The sequence below is a fragment of the Biomphalaria glabrata genome, chromosome 11 (genome assembly GCF_947242115.1).
Source record: "Biomphalaria glabrata chromosome 11, xgBioGlab47.1, whole genome shotgun sequence".
In the NCBI taxonomy this organism is placed as follows: domain Eukaryota; kingdom Metazoa; phylum Mollusca; class Gastropoda; family Planorbidae; genus Biomphalaria; species Biomphalaria glabrata.
This window is the reverse complement of record NC_074721.1, coordinates 3,647,298-3,670,000: the sequence shown is the minus strand read 5'-3', so window position 1 is coordinate 3,670,000 and position 22,703 is coordinate 3,647,298. Positions and strand designations below refer to the sequence as shown.

The 22,703-nt window shown below is 37.9% G+C and overlaps 2 protein-coding genes across 3 annotated transcripts in view; one reads left to right on the top strand and one right to left on the bottom strand.

The window, feature by feature from the left end:
• The window catches only part of LOC106071309 (green-sensitive opsin-like), a 152,415-nt gene that overhangs the window by 72,054 nt on the left and 57,658 nt on the right, over nt 1-22,703 (bottom strand). The gene's annotated exons all lie outside the window — the stretch shown is intronic.
• On the top strand, nt 1,354-7,293 carry LOC129921711 (methyl-accepting chemotaxis protein 3-like). Its single transcript, XM_056004249.1, has 2 exons — nt 1,354-1,365; nt 6,523-7,293. Exons 1-2 carry the CDS (start codon nt 1,354-1,356, stop codon nt 7,291-7,293), a joined length of 783 nt encoding a protein of 260 aa, XP_055860224.1.

Below are 22,703 nucleotides of genomic sequence, written 5' to 3'. Positions count from 1 at the left end.
CCTACATATTTTGCCACATCTAATGTAGACAAAGCCGTTCTCCACGGGTGATCTATTAATGCACACACACACACATAACATTCATATTATCTTTATGCATAGACTTCTATTTATATTTACGAGTGTATATTATATCAGTTGCGCTAGCTAAAACGCTTTATGCAATACAAATATAGACAATGCTTAAAGAAACACAAGAGTTATAGCCCTTTGAAGATAAGCAGATAGTGTATAATATACCTCAGTGTGCAGTCCTAGCTTAATCTATATATGCTTTTCACAATATTAATTATAGTTTATTCTCTCTATAAATTAGGTCAGTCGGCAGAGTAACTGCCCTTGTCGCAGTAATATCTAGTTCAAAATAACAATGGTTATTTGATTTTAAATAATTAAATTACGCAGTTTGTGAATGAATGCAGTGTTTCACTTGACTTAGCAAGCCCACCAGTTGGGATCCAGACAGCTGTTGTCCACTCGGAGCCTATTTAAGCCTTCTTTACGTCCTCTGTGCCTGTCTTCTATAAGGGCTATTCCCCGGGCCTCAAATATGTGCCTAACCATATTGAGAGTTCTCCAGCTGTCTCGTTCAGAAGCCATCTGCTCCCAGCTACTTTCCTATATGCCAGTAAGGGCAAAATGGCGCCTCTTGCTAACTTTTTTTGACTCAGATCCTCCTCGTCATTTGGCGAATTGGGTGGCACGCTGTCTCCACAAAGATCTGAGTCAATGGCAATGTCTGAGGCTTCTTCCCAGCTGGTTACACTGCTCTGAAGTCCTCCATGAAAGTGTGGCGCCAAGTTATACGAGGACGTCCCTGCTGAAGCTTTCACCATATTGGTCTTCATGTGGCAACGTTTGGTATGCGTAATACATATTGTCGCTCTGTCCAATGGCGCCTCAGTTGATTTCTAAAACGCTTAACTCTTTCTTTAATTATTTACCACATTCTAGTCAATTCTAGTGGAATCAACGTTGGTATCGTCAGTTAGGAGAGAAAGAGTTAATAGCAATAATAATAATATGTATGCAAAAAAAAATGTTAATAAAAATAACTACATCTCTTCATTCGAAAACTAAATTTAGAAAAGGAAGTTAAAGAGAAAGTGATCATTTTAAGCCATTTCCTGTTACCCTGCTTTGCGCGAAACGGAAATACACTTTTAAATATCGAAGATGGGAATTGAAAAAGTTGAAACAAATATTTACATTAAAAGAGTGAGAACAAATATAATAATATACACTCGAGCCCACGATTCCGTGTAAACAGAATACATGGAGATCCCACTGGGCTAGCAATCTAAGCAAACACTTTCATATTCATCACCCCAGGTAAACAGAATTATTAGCGATATGTCGGACAGAGTCAGAGGTCGCAGGTCAAAGGTCCTCTTCGAATGTGGATGTTATAAAGGCACTTATTACTTCAATTTGCATGTGTTGATCTCCCCCTCCCCCCCCCCACACACACCACATGAACGAATCGCCTCCCCTTTTCTTCTGCTGGAAATCACGTCCACGGTGAGGTAGGGGAGATAACATCGGCACGTCTGTCAGGGGGGGGGGGGGGGAAACAAATCGCGTGTCTACCTTGGTTTCAAGCTGGGCGGGAAAGGGTTAATTAAACCTAGAACATCCGGGTTACACGGCGGCTTTACATAATGGAAGCCCCTATCCTTCCACTACGTTTAGCACCCAAAATTTTTATTTTTTTCCCTGCTGTCTTTTTATTTTTTTGTTTTAAATACCTATCCTTTTATTAAACTGGATTAAGATTTTCAGATAGGGAGAGAACAAACTGTCATAAAAAATGGATCTAGATCAACACCAGGGAGCGCGGTGGTCATATGGTTAAGCGCTTGGCTTCCGAACCTGAGGTCCTGGATTCGAATCCCGGTTAAGACTGGGATTTTGAATTTCGAGATTTTTAGGGCGCCCCTGAGTCCACCCAACTCTAATGGCTACCTGACTTTAGTTGGGGAAAGTAAAAACGGTTGGTCGTTGTGCTGGCCACATGATACCCAGCTCGTTAACCGTTGGCCAAAGAAACAGATCATCATCTGCCCCATAGATCGAAAGGGGACACTTTACTTTACTAGATCAACACCAATAACAGTAAACTCAGGTGTACTCAACTTGACCTCAAGGAACAGTCTTAGGTCCACTACTGTTTTTAATTTACATAAACGATTTACCAAATTGCATTACTTCAGGAACAAAAGTCAGATTATTTGCAGACGATTGCATAATATTTAGAACAATAAAAACAACACAAGATACAGAAATTTTACAAAGAGAATTAGATGAATTACAGAAATGGGAATCATATTGGAGCATGTCTTTCCACCCAGAAAAATGTCAGTTGTTAAGAGTAACAAAACACTAAAACAAATTAATTCCACTTATCTTATTCATGCTAAACCAGTAACACAGACTAAAAACGCAAAATACTTAGGTGTTATAATAATTGAAAAACTGTCATGGAACATCCCAATGGAAAGAAAACTATATGGAGAGCTCCCTGATTTGGAAACCACTGCGCAGTTCAACTCATGTATTGGTCTAGTCATCTGAACGCTCCAACATAACAATGAGAACGAAGAAGAAGAAGAAGAAGAATACAACCATGAACTCAAAAGCGTAGACCCATTAAGCAACTATTTTCCCACTCGGCCACCAAATCCCGAATAATTTCTTTATACTCATCTCTTTTTATATAAAATTTATACATTAAACTTAAAAACAGGTAGCTTTACCTTTACAAAAATACTAAAAACATAATTATGTTTCATCATTACAAAATAAAAATAGAAAAAAAAATTGAACAGTACTGGATCGCACCCAGTACATTTGAGGGATAATGGCCGAATGGTTAAACACTCTCAAAACGAGTTGTCTTGAGTTTGTATCCAATTGGATAATCTATTAGGTTGAAAACATCTATGATACGTAGTTGACACTGTACACAACCGTCATGTAATTTATATATATGTGGATGTTTATATGTGTTTGTCTTGACGAGGTATACTATGTGTGATTGTCTATAAGTAGTTTTCCATATGTGGTCTTCTAAGAGGGCGAAGACTATAAAAAAAATTAATTAATTTCTCCTTCAGGAAACATAAACCCAAAACCTTTCCATCTTACTAATAATAGAGCCAGCGATACAAATAATGATAATGTGGAAATAACTCTGGAATATAGACAAAGCAAGCCATAAGTAATCTCCCCTAAGTACTCTCTTTTGTTTTCCCCAGAATTAATAAACTTCACATAAACATAATTCCTCGATACTTAACGAGAAAATGTTCAGGTGTGAGACTGTAAACCACTGGCCTGGTGAAAGTTGGTTCTACAGCTATTTACTGTAGACTCGGCAGTAAACAATGTCAAGACTAAAAGGGTTAACCCATCTCACCACTCAAAAACCTATTCACTTTATCTGTGTGTGTGTGTTACTAACTATATAACTAACTAAGATAGTTATCCAAGGGGTGAGGATTGTGAAGCCGGGTCGGTGGGTCGGGGGGGGGGGGGGAGAAAGGGTAACAGGAAGACAAAGGGAGGGCTGCCAGATGGGAGGAAGCACCTAGATGCGCACCTAGATAGCGGAAGTGAGATAGGAATCTAAATCTCTGGGAATGGTAAGCGGGTGATCAGGCCGGACAGAGACGCTACATCGACTCTCAACTTCCGGAAGGTTGTTAAACAACAACACTGCTAGATGGAGTCTATAACCAGAAGATAATTTTGTAACTGCTACATCCTATCTGGGTCACGATAGTTTATTATGTGTAACATATGTGACCCATTAGCAGTAAAAAAAAAATGGTTTTCGATTAGCGCGACTTAAATCAGCGTCACAAGAGACATTTTGTTGGCGAGACTAGAAAGTTAATGATTACATGAAGTTAGTTCCGTTCCTATGCTGTTTTTTTTTCTGTCTGGTTAATGTTTTTGTTTTACTGTTTAACCCTTTGAAGCCTGCTCTTTCTCAGAAGAATTTAAACGAAAGATTTTGTCTCCCTCAGTTTATCTTTAGGCTTTGTCAGACTTTGTCATTTGAAGCGCTACATTCAAAATGAAGATAAAAATGCTCGAAACGAATTGGTGTGTGACAATATAATCTTGAAACTCTGACGGGAGATTCAAAGCAGTTGCTCTCTCTCCAAGTAGCTGATGAGTGATGTGTCCAAAGGAACGGGTCCTAACGGCAGGAACCAGACTCAGTTTGGGATCAGCTACGTCCCAGGTTCTGCCAGGGTGTAGTATAAATGCAAAACTTCATCATAAGTGAAAAAAAAAAGGCTTCCAGTGTGAAGGGTTACAAGTTCCAATTCAAGTGAAGTGGGAAGAATTTTATACTTCGGAAAATATAGAACGCTTCGCCCCCGAATCCACAAGCTCGGATACCAAATTGGAGAAAGTGAAGCAGTTTGTCTTTGTGACACATGCCAACTTCGTCTTCCATTGAAACATTGTCTCGTGAATCGCAAGGTCTGAAAGGGGAACCAAATTATTAAATAAAAATCTACTAGTACTTTATAATTAGGTTATAGTGATTACACTTGCTTTCATTCATTCATTCATTGTCCTCCTTCAGTCGAAGAACGACTATGGTTAATCTCAGAGCACACTTCCTCATGTGGCTGTGGAGCCCTTTTTTTGGAGAGACACACCCGTCCACAGGTAGCGCAGGTTAAGGTGGCTTTTGCTTCGGTGGTAGAGGAGCTGTCCGTTTTTCGGATTGTGCGTTTTTTTTCCTGAGCTGAGACCCATGCACTTTCACTGTCCATAGCTTTCTTGGTCACTGTCTCTCTCCACCTGTTGCGGTCTAGAGCTATGTCTTCCCAATGGTCAGTATTGATGTTCACTGATTTGAGGTCAGGTTTTATTACATCTATGTAACGGAGGTGGGGGCGACCAGTTTTTCTTGTGCCAGTTTTAATTGGATCTATATTTAACATCAAGTTTGAGTAGGTATGTGTACATAGTTTATGTGCAGTTTGAAACAAGGAAATTAAAAAAAAAAACACTTTTTAAAAAACAAAGCTTGTAATAAGAATAATTGTATCAATTAGTTAAAATCAATCATGTAATTAAATGTGTAATAGATCAAGAATCTAGACTAACAATAAGCGTGAACTCTAAAAACTCATGGCTCAAATCTCACCAAGCCGGCCTTGTAGCCACTCTGCTAGTGAAGTTCTTATGAACGTGGAAGATTTATAGGTATGTGTCGTTTCTATAGCCTCGTCCTATTTCATGTGTGTGTGTTCACTAAGACTCAGACGACGACCTATAAAGGGGACTAATTCAGCTAATACCACCACTTCAGTCAAGTACAATTTCTTTCCCTCTTTCGAGATACCAAACTAAATAATAATTTACTAATCTTATCTTATCTTATATAATAAAGACGTTACTTTAAAAAAGAAGATGATTACGTCCTACGCGTCATGTATCTAGTCATGCTTGTTAACCAATGACTTAAATTCTGTCATGTCACTGGTTTCTGGGCTGGCTCAGGCAACCCATTCCATGCTCTATTAGCACTTGGAAAGAAGGAGCATTGGTACAAATTTGTCCTAGCATAAGGAACAAGGAATGTGTCTTTAATCTTTGTGTCTTTCTGAGCATTTTATTAGATTATGTTTTTGTATTTGAAGATTATGGTTCAGTGTTTTATGTATAACTGCTACTTCCCTTTTGAGTCTTCTCTCCAGAAGGCTTTCAAAATTTAGTGATTTTACTAACAGTTAATTAACTGAATTTTTGTTTTAATGATTATTGAGTTGTCAGGTAAAAAAAAATATTTTGCGAATCCAGAGTCGGAGAAATAGCGTGTACAAACATTTTATCATACAAACAGAGTGAGTTGATAGAAATTTTGTAAAAATGTGTATGGCATTTAACAGCGCAGCCTAAAAATGTAAAAAACTTGAAAAACGCTTTGGAAATAAAGCGAGGGACAGTATAAAGCATGAACATGGGAGAGACAGAGACTGGAAACCACAAAGTGCAATTGGGTAAGAGAGAGAGAGAGAGAGAACGAGAGAGAGAGAGAGAGAGAACGAGAGAGAGAGAGAGAGAGAGAGAGAACGAGAGAGAGAGAGAGAGAGAAAGAAGACCTCATGTTTGAAAAAGCTGTTAAAAAGAGTAAAAGATAAAAAAAAATGCAAAACAGATAATTAATCTAACTGATTCCAGAAGATTGCTGAACTCCGGGAAACATATTGCATCAATAAATTACGCAAAGTTCAAGGGTCATCAAGAGACAAGGAATCGACAAGAGAGGGAACTCTTTGCAACTCTGTTCAAAAGTGTATTTTTATCTTTACATTCCGGACATAAGTGTTCCATTGTCTAGATGGGCATCCCAGGAGTTGACATCTAGATTTACATTATCTAGACAAAGTTCTAGATCTATATTCTCAGCAATAAACACGTGTCCAGGTCCGAGCCACCTAATTTGAACACATCAGATACAGGCAAGACTTCTCCAAGAATTATTGATTAAAGGAACTCAGTAATACCTTAAAGGAACTCAGCAATACCTTAAAAGAACCCAGCAATACCTTAAAGGAACTTAGCAATACCTTAAAGGAACTCAGCAATACCTTAAAAGAACCCAGCAATACCTTAAAGGAACTCAGCAATACCTTAAAAGAACCCAGCAATACCTTAAAGGAACTTAGCAATACCTTAAAGGAACTCAGCAATACCTTAAAAGAACCCAGCAATACCTTAAAGGAACTCAGTAATACCTTAAAGGAACTCAGCAATACCTTAAAAGAACCCAGCAATACCTTAAAGGAACTTAGCAATACCTTAAAGGAACTCAGCAATACCTTAAAAAAACTTAGCAATACCTTAAAGGAACTCAGCAATACCTTAAAAGAACCCAGCAATACCTTAAAGGAACTCAGTAATACCTTAAAGGAACTCAGCAATACCTTAAAGGAACTCAGCAATACCTTAAAAAAACCCAGCAATACCTTAAAGGAACTTAGCAATACCTTAAAGGAACTCAGCAATACCTTAAAAGAACCCAGCAATACCTTAAAGGAACTCAGTAATACCTTAAAGGAACTCAGCAATACCTTAGAGGAACTCAGCAATACCTTAAAGGAACTCAGCAATACCTTAAAGGAACTCAGCAATACCTTAAAAGAACTCAGCAATACCTTAAAGGAACTCAGCAATGCCTTACAGGAACTCAGCAATGCCTTAAAGGAACTTAGCAATACCGTAAGTGAACTCAGCAATACCTTAAAGGACGAGCATAGCTGACAATTAGAATGTTACCTGATGTCATACCCGAATCTGTAGTGACAAGAAAGGTTGCAGCCGAAGGGAAGAAATAAATATAGACTACCTGTTGGTTGAATAGATTCTGATGTAACCATGCGTAAGCCCGTCGTAGTTGAGGTTATAAATAGAGCAGTGAAAGAGAAAGTCTAGAAGAAGAGTGACAGAAAGACGTAATTTTTACAATGCTTATATAAACTCATTTCTTCTGTCTGTCCGATACAAATCTTGTACACGTTATTTCTCCCACTTCCTATTCTTGGCTCAAGTTGAAACTTTTACACAATTATTCACGGTCCCTTTTAAATATATTTTTATATTTTGCCTGTTAAGTTGAATTTTTTTCTAAATTGTTAAAAGTATAATTATTTCAATTGTATTTCTTTATACATCAAAATTGTAGTTGGAAGCTGAATATATTTCTTGCTTGCATGTCATCATGGAATTGGCGCACCATTTTTATTCGGGCAGCCGAATTGGGACATAATTTTCAAAAGGCCTTCACGACTGGCGTTATCAAAAGCTTTGGTCAAATCTATGAAAGCAGTATAGAGATTTCAATTTTGCTCTCTACATTTTTCTGGGAGTTGGCGGACTGCAAAGATCACGGCAAGCGTGCCTCTGCACTGCCTGAAGCCGCATTGTTCATTTTTGTTTAAAACGAAATTTACACGTTTTATTTCAAGTTCTACATAATTAAATAAGAAGTCTACAACGTTTTAGATAGACTAGTTGTTTGGAGATTTAACCCAACGACCGCATGTTAACATTTCCTAATATAATTCTTGCTACTTCTCAGAGGTAGACGCCGTAGATCTGAAACATCATTAGTAAATTAGTGAACACTGAATCACTACAATGATTTTTTGTTTTCCTTTAACGAATCTCAATCTTGGCAAAGCCGGAGAAGCTGGTAAGTCTTTAAAAATATAATATATGAATAACAATGCACATAGTACTGTGAAGAGCTATTACTATTCTGTATAAAGGTAATGTTTCAATTAACTGTGTATAATTGCTTTATAACAAATGAAACCACTAACTTTTTGTGAACACTAGCCCCTCTTAAGTTTTTTTAAGCGCTGGAAAAACTAAGATTTTCTTAACATTGGGGCTATTAATAATTTTGACAAATTTTGGGCCCACAAAATGTTTCTAAATTCTGGGAACACTTACTTTGCTTTGCGCTGGAGCCAACATTTTGTAATCATTGGGGCAACAAATATTTTTTTAAATCACTGCGACCACCAACATTTTCTTAATTCTGCGACCACCAACATTTTCTTAATTCTGGGACCACCAACATTTTCTCAATTCTGCGACCACCAACATTTTCTCAATTCTGGGACCACCAACATTTTCTCAATTCTGGGACCACCAATATTTTCTCAATTCTGGGACCACGAACATTTTCTTAATTCTGGGACCACCAACATTTTCTCAATTCTGGGACCACCAACATTTTCTCCATTCTGGGACCACCAATATTTTCTCAATTCTGGGACCACGAACATTTTCTTAATTCTGGGACCACCAACATTTTCTCAATTCTGGGACCACCAACATTTTCTCCATTCTGGGACCACCAATATTTTCTTAATTCTGCGACCACCAACATTTTCTCAATTCTGGGACCACCAACATTTTCTCAATTCTGGGACCACCAACATTTTCAAAATTCTGGGACAACCAACATTTTCTCAATTCTGCGACCACCAACATTTTCTCAATTCTGGGACGCCCAATATTTTCTCAATTCTGGGACCACGAACATTTTCTTAATTCTGGGACCACCAACATTTTCTCAATTCTGGGACCACCAACATTTTCTCCATTCTGGGACCACCAATATTTTCTCAATTCTGGGACCACCAACATTTTCTTAATTCTGGGACCACCAACATTTTCTTAATTCTGGGACCACTAACATTTTCTCAATTCTGGGACCACCAACATTTTCTCAATTCTAGGACCACCAACATTTTCTCAATTCTGGGACCACCAACATTTTCTTAATTCTAGGACCACCAACATTTTCTTAATTCTGGGACCACCAACATTTTCTCAATTCTGGGACCACCAACAGTTTCTCAATTCTGCGACCACCAACATTTTCTCAATTCTGGGACCACCAACATTTTCTCAATTCTGGGACCACCTACATTTTCTCAATTCTGGGACCACCAACATTTTCTCCATTCTGGGACCACCAACATTTTCTTAATTCTGCGACCACCAACATTTTCTTAATTCTGGGACCACCAACATTTTCTCAATTCTGGGACCACCAATATTTTCTCAATTCTGGGACCACGAACATTTTCTTAATTCTGGGACCACCAACATTTTCTCAATTCTGGGACCACCAACATTTTCTCCATTCTGGGACCACCAACATTTTCTCAATTCTAGGACCACCAACATTTTCTCAATTCTGGGACCACCAACATTTTCTCAATTCTGGGACCACCAACATTTTCTCAATTCTAGGACCACCAACATTTTCTCAATTCTGGGACCACCAACATTTTCTCAATTCTGCGACCACCAACATTTTCTCAATTCTGGGACCACCTACATTTTCTCAATTCTGGGACCACCTACAGTTTCTCAATTCTGGGACCACCAACATTTTCTTAATTCTGGGACCACCAACATTTTCTCAATTCTGGGACCACCAACATTTTCTCAATTCTGGGACCACCTACATTTTCTCAATTCTGGGACCACCTACAGTTTCTCAATTCTGAGACCACCAACATTTTCTTAATTCTGGGACCACCAACATTTTCTCAATTCTGGGACCACCAACATTTTCTCAATTCTAGGACCACCAACATTTTCTCAATTCTGGAACCACCAACATTTTCTCAATTCTGGAACCACCAACATTTTCTCAATTCTGGAACCACCAACATTTTCTCAATTCTAGGACCACCAACATTTTCTTAATTCTGGGACCACTTATGTTACCTAGCAATGAAATCAACAACGTTTTCAAATCACCGAGACCGCCAAATGTTTCTAAATTCTGGGAACACCAATTTTTACCAAGCGCTGGATCCACTCAATCTACAAATGCCTGATTCCAATAACCTATGATCGCTTCTTATCGTTCAACCCCTCCCCCCCCCCTTTTTTTTTTTCCACCAAGAAAAGAGGAACATGCAGGATATTGCAGATAGCTTGTAGTTGAGAAATGGCTATCTGGCAAAACACGTAACGCTTCAGGGAAAATCTCATCACCGAGCCCCAGGAATACGACATTTCGTGTTTATCGAACGGACTCCTAAGAGGAAGAAAAACGGTAAACGCAAAGAAAAAGTTTCTTATACTTTTTTTTAATTGTGTACCTTGAGCGAACATCTTTGATATGTTCGAACTGATGACAAGGAGAATGTTATCACTCAGTAAACAAGTTCTGCCCACCTTGCTTCATACAGCTTCTCAAAGAACACATCGTAAAGAAGGGAAATAAGCTGGTACATCTTCCCAGAAAGTACATACAACCCTTGTTGTTTTTTGTTTTTTTTTCAGTGTCGTGTCTGAGAGTGTTACATGGTACGAGCCTTGAATTTTTAAATTCTTTTCCTACTTCTGCTATCAAGTACTCATCTACGAGCTTCCTGGTAACATCACCTCCCCCCCCCCCCTCCACCACACTCCCTTTATCTTTCTATTACTCTGCACTATCTAGCTTATCTAAGAGGGTTGCCCTAGTTTGGTGGGTAACGTACGATTCTTTCCCTTTAGTAATCAAACAATGAATCAAAGAAGTGAAGCGTTTTACTTAGTGGTACCGTTAGAGTACTGTTAGAGTACCAGAGTACTGTTAGATTACTAAATAACTGTTAGATTACCAGAGTGCTGTTAGAATACTAGAGAACTGTTAGAGTACTAGAGTACTGTTAGAATTCTAGAGTACTGTTAGATTACTAAATAACTGTTAGATTACCAGAGTACTGTTAGAATACTAGAGAACTGTTAGAGTACTAGAGTACTGTTAGAATTCTAGAGTACTGTTAGGGTACTTAAAAACTATTTGTTTTTATCTTTTAAAGGACTTCAAAAAGAAGATAATTACACGTTTCGTATGTTGCTTCAGATTTGAAGATGGTACTCGATTATAGGACGGCTGGGGATAATGCTGATCAATGTTCGAATCCAGGACTATTGAGAGCACCTCTGAACGACTATAATGAGCGCATACGACATGACCAAGCAGATTACACTTACATCTCTTTATGCGCACAGTTAAGCACTACTAGATAACTGATAGAATTAGTGTTAAAATTGTCAACTGTTAGGGTAAAGCTAGAGTACCTTCTGGGCACAAAAGTTAAAAGTACTGTAATTTTGATGTTTTATTTAGAAATTCCTTATCTAATTTTTAACAGGTATTATTACTTTATTTTCAAAATTAATTTAATTAATTAATATTCTTGAAAGCGATGTGTTTGACATAAAGATTTAATGATGTGTTTTGACTATTCTTTTCTTAAGAGTAAAAGTTTGGATCAGCTGGCCGAGTATGGCTAGAAATAAAAATTCAGTAAAAATGTGGGATTTTAAGCAATCTATGTGTATGTCTCAAAAGAGGGGTGGGGGGGGGCGGGGAAATTTGAGTGAGGGGATCGTTATACAGTATACGCGTGTTCATAAGTGGTTATATGTCTGCTTGAGATACGGACAAATATGAAAGTCGCAGTAGTTTGCGCAGTCATGTGAAACACTGCTCTCATCCTTAATCTTCGGAATCGAAGACATTGCCATCTTTATTATATGTTAGGAGAAAGATCAAGAGTTTAAATAATTTTTTTGCCTCTTTACTTTCAATTCTCTTTGCCAAAACTATTTCACTTCCTCTTTTTTTTTTATATCTCCCTTTTCTTTGAAGACAACCCGCTATAATGGAAAGCCATAAATTTCCGTAGAGTGATCTCCTTCCATTGCTTTTTGCACACGGTAAATAAGATTACAAAAGAGAGAAAAAAAAAATCCCTTCGATCCTGTCTATATTTTTTTTCTCATTGTATTAGCATTCACTCATAAATTAACTTAATCTAGTGGAAGAATATATGTCATTGTATATGTAACTCATACACACAATAATTGACAATAATTAACACTAAAGCTAAGAAGTCGGCATGTAGAGCTGTCGGCAGGGCCGGTCTTAGGCCACTGCAACCTAGGCGGCCGCAGTGGGCCCCGCACTTTCGTAGGCCCCGCGCGATGCGAATTCTAGGTGTAAATTATTAAATTAAACCATTTTAAGTTATTGTTAAAGGGTTCCTGGAATTCTCCTGAAATTATAAAATACAATTATAAAATCTTCTGAAAACTGATGCAAATCTTAAAACAGACAAAATTGTCATTTCGATGTGTCATTCAATATGGAAAACGCCAATCCTACTCGCGATTAAAAAAAGGCATTGTCAACTTTCATTTAATGAAAATGCAATAGTAAGCCGAATTTTTTATCAAAACAATAACTTCAAATACTTAATTTACTGTAATAGACACTAGCATACAAATATAGATCTAAATCTATCTCGACCTCCTATATATAAATAAAAATAAAAAAAGCGATATTTTGCGAGTCGATTGTAAATCTAAAAGGCGGATCTGAAAGCTTATCGACTTTTTGTTGAAAAACTACTATCAACTGTAGATGGCTCGTAAAGTTAATTTGACAGTGATTTTGTACTTAGTAAAGTATGAATAAAATGCAAAGACGAGTTTATTTTCTAATACAAAATCTTAATTTGCATTTATTATCTTTATCACAACCCAAATTAGGCCCCGCGCAATCCGTTTCGCATAGGGCCGCGCAACCTGTAGGACCGGCCCTGGCTGTCGGCTCCCCTTAAGAAGAACATATGACTTAAAATCTGGGGCAAATACAAGCAAAGTTTGTTTGCGGGGAAAGAACCGCGCAATTTCTGACATATCTAAATGCTGCAAGACATATCTTCGTTTTGAATGTAATACGAAAGTAATTAATTAATAACTAATGGGTTAAATTTTTTTTTAGTTATTCATATGTTGTCTTCGACAATGAATAAGTGTGCAACGTATAAACTTGATCCTAGAATTGAAAAAAAAAAACAGGTTAAGTTTCCATTTCAGACCTTGCGATCTATAGGGCAGATGATGTTTTTTGACATTGTGTTTATATGCATGTGTTTGTCATTAGAATGTACAGTTATTCCCCTGGGTAAGAAAGGCCACATTTTTTATTGTTGTGTGTAACCTGTGTAATGTGAGAGTGTGCTACTAAAGAGTACGATGCACACAGAGTCCGCTGTTGAGTTCAGTGTTCTTTAGTGTAATATCAAGCTTCTACATGTATTATTTATGCCAACAGATGATAAGGTCATCTTTTTTCTGTAGCCTAGGGTTAACGCGTAGGGTGTCATGTGGACAGCACAAAGACCAACCGCCTTTAATTTCCCTAACTAGTATCAGGTACCACATTTTCACGAGGATTCGAACCGGGACCTCGGTTTGGAAGCCAAGCGTTGTACCGATCAGCCACCGCACCAACTGATCCTTAAATCGGTAGAAATCGGGAGAAATGACGAGTACAAGATCTGTACCACTAGACAAACAGTCGATAGAAGCTTTCAAATAACAGATCTCTAACAGATACCAGAAAACGCACGAGATCTACATCTACAGCCTACAACACATGAGATCTACATCTACACCCTACATAGATCGGTCCTCTGATCAGATCCTTTCATCAAGCTTTGTCATTCCACATAAAAAGACTTGAAGCCCGTCTCAGATTCCAGATAATGATGAATCAAACATATTTTTACACACACAAAAAAAAAGACAATGCCGCTTTTATTAAACTTATAGAGCAATTATTTTCCTCTTTATAACTATTGAATGTTTCATTTTTTTTTTAAAAGGAACTTTTTTATCTCACGTCATTGTCCCGGACAAAAAATTTTGACCAATGTATAAATCTACTAGAATATACAATATTCCAGTAATAAGCCTTTAGATCTAGATTCGAATCCGCCCCCCCCCCTTTTGGTTTTAAAGTCAAGCGCTCTAACACTTAGCCACCACGTTTGGCAAAATCCAAATTAGTAAAAAACAAAACAACAACAACAACAAAAAAAAAAAAAACAGTTCATCGTTGGCCTGTCCACTCAACTCGATTGTACAGATTTGACCACCAAGACTTGTGAAGACTAGGAGATACGGTGTGGCTGTAAAAGTCTCTACTTTTTATTTGTAGGGATTTTGTTTTTCTAGTACTTTCCATTACTTCCTGCTCTCTCTCTCTATTCCACTGATAAACAATGGATGTTCTATTTCCACAGCTGTCTCCAGGGTAACCAAACAACAAATGAATCAAGTGGAGTGACATCCCTTGAAGTAGCGCATCTGTCTTCCATGTTGGTCTAACGCCAGACCCATGGATAGTCTCCCGTCGATATCTCAATGGTAATGGACCCTTGTTAGCTGTCACTGCTTGATCCCCAGCAGAGTCCAGCCAATACCTTTCAGCGATTCTCAACCTACGATACGCACAACCCTGTGGGTATCTAACGGAATTATTGATAATAAAGTAATACTGGAAAAAAAAATCGTTACTTGTGTCAGAGAAATGTAAAAAAAGGGAGACAACTTTTTCTCGGGAATATCAGATCATATATTAGGTATCAGATACAAACAGTGGCGTAGCTACGTTGGGGGTGGGGGAGAATTTGACAATCCCCCGGGCCTCCACTTGACGGGGGGTCCCCAAATATTCTAATTAATTTTTTTACATTAAATATTAAATATTGTGCAAAATTCTTAAGAGGTCAAGCCTCCCGGGCCCCAAATGATGGCAAATTTCTAGCTACGTCACGACTACATCATATAACAAGAACCACTTAGATCTATATATGAACCACGATATCAAATAATTCATTTATATTCTCTTTTAATAAATTAACTAATAATTATTTTTTTTTATCTTTTTTGCAACATTTTAGAAAGAAACATTTTCATAATTAGTGTTCTAATTGAGTAAAATTTTAATTTATTAAACGTACCCGGCTATAATTCGTCTATAAACAGGTTCAACATATGGCATCTTACTCTACCTTTCGAAAACCGAGAGTAAAAAAATATAGACCAAAATAAGATTCATGGACAACTAAATTTGCTGACCAAATATCCCTTAGTGTTCTGTTGCGTATCAAACGGGACAGGTGTTATTTAAATGGCAGATAAATGTACGAGACTTAAAATACAGACGTAGGCCTGGCACCAATCAAAAGTTTCAACAAAAAGGTCACCGTGCAATGAGTAGTAAAGGAGGAGACAACCCACATTAAAATTTTTAATTCAAAAATATTTCCTTTCTATTTAAATCACCCATACGTTACACGCCTGCACAAACTAAAATATGTATTTATAATATATAATATGTATAATAATATGTATAACAATATGTATTTAATTTCATTCAATGTATCAGCTTCAGGTTTATCACCTTGTGTGTCGTAAATGCCTTGAGACAGGGGCTCTCAACCTGTGGTTCGAGACCCCTTTGGGGGTCGATTGACGATTTGCCAGGGGTCGCCTAAGGCCATCGAAAATATGGATTGTTTTTGTCTATTCTTCTTTTGCTGTGTGTGGGGGGAGGTGGGGGGTGGCGGCCGAGTGGGGGTCGCCGAGCTTAAAAGGTTGAGAACCGCTGCCTTAAGCCATTGTCACTCTGATGGTTACTCAAGGTAAAATTAAGACTTATGACCAATGATTGACCGTGTCAACGTATGGCCAGCACAACGCCAACAGAAGAATGTGGGATGTGCCGCTGATGGGACAATATCGCTTGGCCATGTAACAAGGTGACGAGCTGAGTTGCGTTGGTTCGCTGAACGCCTAAAGGCACCATGGAGACCTTCTCCGCCCACTGGCCCACAAAAGAGATTGGATCGCAGCGCACTGCTTAAGCTGAGAGACGCGCTAATTAGAATCAATTAAAAAAAAAACACGTCGTTAAGCCACAGAGCAGCATCAGGGGAGTAGAATCACCGTCAAATAGATGTACTCGAAAATTCCCTAACACTCATGAAGGCCGCCCATATCTTTATTGTTATTTATTTAATTAAACAGTTACAGCTACTTCAGATTCGCATTCCATGATGTAAAGTTTATGTTAAGGTTTATGAACGGTAAGATACGAGGGTAACATGTAGCATACGTGGGTAGCATATAGCATACTAGGGTAGCATGTAGCATAATTGGGTAGCATGTAGCATACGTGGGTAGCATGTAGCATTCGAGGGTAACATGTAGCATACGAGGGTTACATGTAGCATACGTGGGTTGCATGTAGCATACGTGGGTTACATGTGGCATACGAGGGTAGCATGTAGCATACGTGGGTAGCGTGTAGCATACGTGGGTAGCATGTAGCATACGTGGGTAGCATGTAGCATACGTGGGTAGCATGTAGCATACGAGGGTAGCATGTAGCATACGTGGATAACATGTAGCATACGTGGGTAGCATGTAGCATACGTGGGTAGCATGTAGCATACGTGGGTAGCATGTAGCAAGCACAAAGATCCACTGCCTTTACTTTCCCCCCACAAGCATCAGGTAAATCATTAGAGCTGGGTGTACTCAGGAACGAAGTTCAAATTTCGAGTTATAAGAATTGGGTTTGAACTCGTTAATCTCGTTCCGGAAGCCAAGCGCCTTGCGATTCATTGATTATTTTCTTTAAATATTAATAATTTAATTAATTGTATCGGGGCATGGAGACTTTCAAAAGTGCTAGAGGGCTATATATGGGTATTGACCCGACATTCTAGCTTTATTAAATAGTTGTTTCACGAATGTAGGCGTGGGCTCATCTCCCACTTCTGACACCATGTAATAGATACAGTTAATACAAATATAATCGCAATTAACACATCATTATATTAGTTTCATACACGAATCCTTCCCTCCAGCATCCTGTTATTTTTTATATCATTTCCACACAATCCTAACTCCTACACTTAGCTGTCCACTCATACAATAAAGGTCAACTGGTCGTTCCATACATAGTCACTCACAATACACCGCTAGTCACTAAAAACACACTTACTATTACAGGAAGAAAACAACTATACAAACCGAAAAAAAATATATATATATACATGAAATAGAAAAAAAAATGTAAAAACAACATCATCTGAATTTGTTACTAATGTGATATAAATAAATAATGAAATAAAGGCACCACGACTTCCTGTCATTAGCATTTCAGTTTTTTACATCATTTTCTTTCCTACATCTTGTTTACCAAAACATCACAACAAAAAACTACGCGACATTCAAATGTCAATTTTATTCTATCCAACAAAACTTTCCACTTTCTCGCCACAAAAACGACTCCGACACATAAAAAGAGCAGACTTTTTTTTTATTTTCCCTCACTAAAGATTTCCACTCCTTGCGCCACAATAAACGTCTGGGTTACCATGGCTACCGCCTTTGTGTTTTCCCCCCAAAAAGTGTTGAAGTCAACCCACACACAAAAAAGGCCAAAGAGTTGGAGGACGTGGAAGAAAATAAAAAGCAGAAATCCTTTTTTGAAAAGACTTTCGCCCGCAATCGTCAGCGCCCCGAGGGCGCCATGAGAGCTGGATGAGGTCAAAGCTATTAATTTACTTCATAATCACAACAAATAGCCAGAGAACTAAAAACAAAAATAAAATATTATGGATAGATGGAAATGTAAGTTTAAAAAAAAAAAAAAACTAAACATCTCTCAATGCAAGCATCGTGGGCAAACACTAATACAGGCAATGTGAAGGGGAGGGGGCATGATCTTTGCACCGCTATGTTTTAGGTACAAGTCTTGATGTTAGACTTTTTTGTTTCAAGTCAGGAAGTGACCATTGGACGTTCTAGTTAAGTATGAACACATCACTTTATGGCCAAATATGAACAACAATTAGTTAATCAGTCATCCCTTGAAGTAAACCAAAAAATCTATCAGCCAATTAAAATGCCAACTAGTTGATAAGTCATTATTGCAATCTGGCCTGTTTGTTTTTCCAGAGTTTTGGACAGTGATGACATCCAAACAAAAGGTTCTCAGTTTGAATCCCGGTAAAGACAGGATGCTTGGTCGTATGTATGCGATCTAGACTATCGTCTCGATGTTATATCATGGTATCAGGTTCGAACCCCCCTCCCCAACTGCAACCTGCAACCATCCTGTTGTAGGTTTGGGCTTTTATGTAATAATCTGTCAACTTTGACATTTTTTAGGTAAGTAGCCAACCAAATGGCCACATGACATCCTTGCTGCCCGTTGACCATCAAATAAGGTGACCATTACATCATGGACAGCAAAGTTTGAAAAGTTATAACTACTTAATTAAATGATTAGCTACATCTAATGCATGGGATGCATGGTAAAGCAAGGGCTGACAGAATTACTAACTTACTCTGTACGGTTAGCCTGGTATAGAAAAGGAAAATGGCAGGGATCCCTGTGCACGCGGTCTCTTGCCGCGAGTCTGACACCCCGCCAAACAGAATAGTGTACACTGTTCTCATTCAGGCCGGTGAAAGGGAGCTCTTGTTCACTTTTGCTTGCCTGGGGTTCCAAGAGCCGAAGGCTCAACTCTACCTGACAATTTCAAGAAGTATTGGTAAGCCAGAAAAACCAATAGATAGGTCTAAATATAATGCACTATCACATCAGTAACAAGCACTTGTTGCGAGTATTAATCAATCTTGTACATATCAATCTTGTGCTCAATATATATATATAAAGAGGGATAAAGAATTATATAGACAAATAAAAGATAACAAAATTTAATATTGAAAAAGTGATAAAGAAAAAAAAAAAAGATCCCAATGCTTGGATTTTACGAAGCATGTTTTTATAGCTCATTAAATGTCGCTGTCCGCATATCAATACAGCTCATTCCATATATAGCCTTGTGGGAGTCCAAGGGAGATAAGACTTGAGCAGACGTGAGACAATTTAAAAGCTACACGGCAGACTGGCGGCTGACTTTTGGCTTCTTTATCAAATGCTCATTTCTTTCATCCCCACCTTGGAACTGGTAGAAACAAAATGGTGGTCCCTTGCATCCTTGAGATATTGGTTGTATGTTGTCATTTTTTTAAGGCATTTAAATATCAACCATAGGCGACAACGGAGAAATGGATGGAGAAGCTCATACCATTATCGACCTTTAAAAGAAAGCTTATATTTATTGTAACATTTAGTTAGGATCAGTCATGTAATTAAATTTGTGATAAGACGGCAATCTATAAAGGGGACTAATTCAGCTTATACCACCACCTAAGTCACGTACTATTTCTTTCCCTTGAAAGAGGAAATAATTCAGCTTATAACCACCCTAGTTATAGATACCAAACAAAATGATTATTACGAAGTGTTAATTATAAAATTGGCAATTTTATTTATAATTGATTATTCTGTAATAGAAATAAATGTTCAGAATTTCAGCTTAATCCAAGATTGGGTGCCGGAGAAATAACATGTAAAAACTTTTGGTCAGACAGACAGACAGACAGACAGAGTGAGTTGATATAAGCTTTTTAAATTAGAGACCAAGCTCAAACGTCGAAAAATGATCACATTTCATGAAGGTAAAACACTGCTTTGGTAGTTCCCTTTAATCATGGGTACAGGTAAAGTCCTGACATTAGGACGTCCTACAAAAAAACTCGGGAGGTTGACGTCTGTCTTGTGAAACACTGATCTATTTAAGATTACGTTCCACCCGCCGTCTCGAAAAGTAAAAAAAAAACACAATTAGGTCTGGAGGTAGTGATGGTCTCACTGAACTTGTCTTTTTACTGGGAGAGGCAGGAAAGAGGAAAATGTTGTGTGAGTGGAGGTGAGGTGTCGGGTAAGCGTACGAGGCGCGAGTTGTGTTTCAGAGTCAAAATTAAAAAAATCGTAGTTGAAAGATAAATTGTTAAGGGGTAAAAAAATAATAATTGTGCTGTAAATATCGAAAATAATAGCAACAGAATGTGTTGGCTACATCAGTGATAAAAGCAACAGAATGTGTTGGCTACATCGGTGATAATAGCAACAGAATGTGTTGGCTACATCGGTGATAATAGCAACAGAATGTGTTGGCTACATCGGTGATAACAGCAACAGAATGTGTTGGCTACATCGGTGATAAAAGCAACAGAATGTGTTGGCTACATAGGTGATAATAGCAACAGAATGTGTTGGCTAAATAGGTGATAATAGCAACAGAATGTGTTGGCTACATCGGTGTTAATAGCAACAGAATGTGTTGGCTACATCGGTGATAATAGTAACAGAATGTGTTGGCTACATCGGTGATAAAAGCAACAGAATGTGTTGGCTACATCGGTGATAATAGTAACAGAATGTGTTGGCTACATCGGTGATAATAGTAACAGAATGTGTTGGCTACATCGGTGATAAAAGCAACAGAATGTGTTGGCTACATCGGTCATAATAGCAACAGAATGTGCTGGCTACATCGGTGATAATAGCAACAGAATGTGTTGGCTACATCGGTGATAATAGCAACAGAATGTGTTGGCTACATAGGTGATAATAGCAACAGAATGTGTTGGCTACATAGGTGATAATAGCAACAGAATGTGTTGGCTACATCGGTGATAATAGCAACAGAATGTGTTGGCTACATCCTGATAATAGCAACAGAATGTATTGGCTACATCGATGATAATAGTAACAGAATGTGTTGGCTACATAGGTGATAATAGTAACAGAATGTGTTGGCTACATCGGTGATAATAACAACAGAATGCGTTGGCTACATCGGTGATAAATGCAACAGAATGTGAAGGACAAAGCGGTGATAATAGCAACAGAATGTGTTGGCTACATCGGTGATAAATGCAACAGAATGTGTTGGCTACATCGGTAATAATAGTAACAGAATGTGTTGGCTACATCGTTGATATCATTGGCTTCCTTCAGTCGTAGAACGACTATGGTTCATCTCGAACACTTTTTTCATGTGGCTGCGAAGCCCTATTTTGGAGAGACACTCCCGTCCACATATATTGCATGTCAAGGTGGCTTTCGCTTTTGTGGTAGAGGAGCTGACCATTTTCCGTGTGGCACGCTTTTCTTAAAAACACGAGGCTCATTTTTTCTCGCTGTCTATAGCTTTCTTAGGCACCGTCTCTCTCCAACTAGTGCGGTCTAGGGCTATCTCTTCCCAATGGTCAGTATCAATGTTTACTAATATACCGATACTGATATATTACTTTTTTTTTTTTAAACATAAAAAAAATATTTGGTTTCATTCTGGTATCAAACCAGTGTTCAGTCTAGATCTTCTAGATCTAGAGTTTAGATTTCATCGATATAATAATTACGTCAATATATAAGCAACGCTTGTAAACGTCAATAAAATTGAAGCAACTTTAAAATTTATTGTTATTGCATAATTACGGGAATACGGCTGACTTCCCCATGTTGGCTCTAGACCTAGATACAGTCTCCAGCCAAATTTACATTTATTTATTTTTTTATTTGAAAAATTATTTTCCCCGAGTGGCTAACGAGCCAACAAATCTTCTCTCAGCGATATACATCAACTGTTTATTTATTTTTGGACAAACCTTTCGAGCCGTTTTTGAGATCAGCTGTCCAGATTCCTCGATCTAGGTACGATGAAGTTCCGTTCGTGGTACAGGTATTGTAAAAAAGGACTCGAACTAGATCTACATGATATCCGCTTACTTCGAACATAGTTTTATTCCTGTGTTATTCATCGCCAAAGACTCTCTAAAACACATCAAGTTTCAGAAAAAAATCTGCACCATTTATTTGACTTTAAAAAAAAGAGCTCTCTCGTTAAATCTGCAATCATTTCCATATTTTTTTTCCTTTTTAATTCTTCTCAAAAAATTGCAATACAGTTTTTAAAAAATTATTTCATGTTTCTCTCCCTTGTAATCTCAGAATTACTTTTTTTTGTCTCCCCCTAAAATGTGTATTTTACAGGATGCTTTTCAAATATCTGAAACTTTTTGTTTTTGTTTTCAAGACGTGATCTTATTTCTTCAATTCTGATGCGATGGGGAAATGCAATTGATTCGAATTGATTATAATTTCTAATCAGCTCTAACCCTGAACTAAATAAACGTATAATAATATTGATTATTTGTTGCTTCTTGACGGATTAAAAACACAATTTGATCCGAGGGGGACAAAAACAAAAATCCACTCACAAAATTGAAAGTCGATTCAGCTGTGAAAGGGCAGAGTTTAGATTTGGGTGGACATTACCACGTCATCAAATCTATTTATTGATATCCTTACGGCTGTTAAAGTTGTTAAATGCTTGGAAAGTATCAAAAGTAAAGTGTCCCCT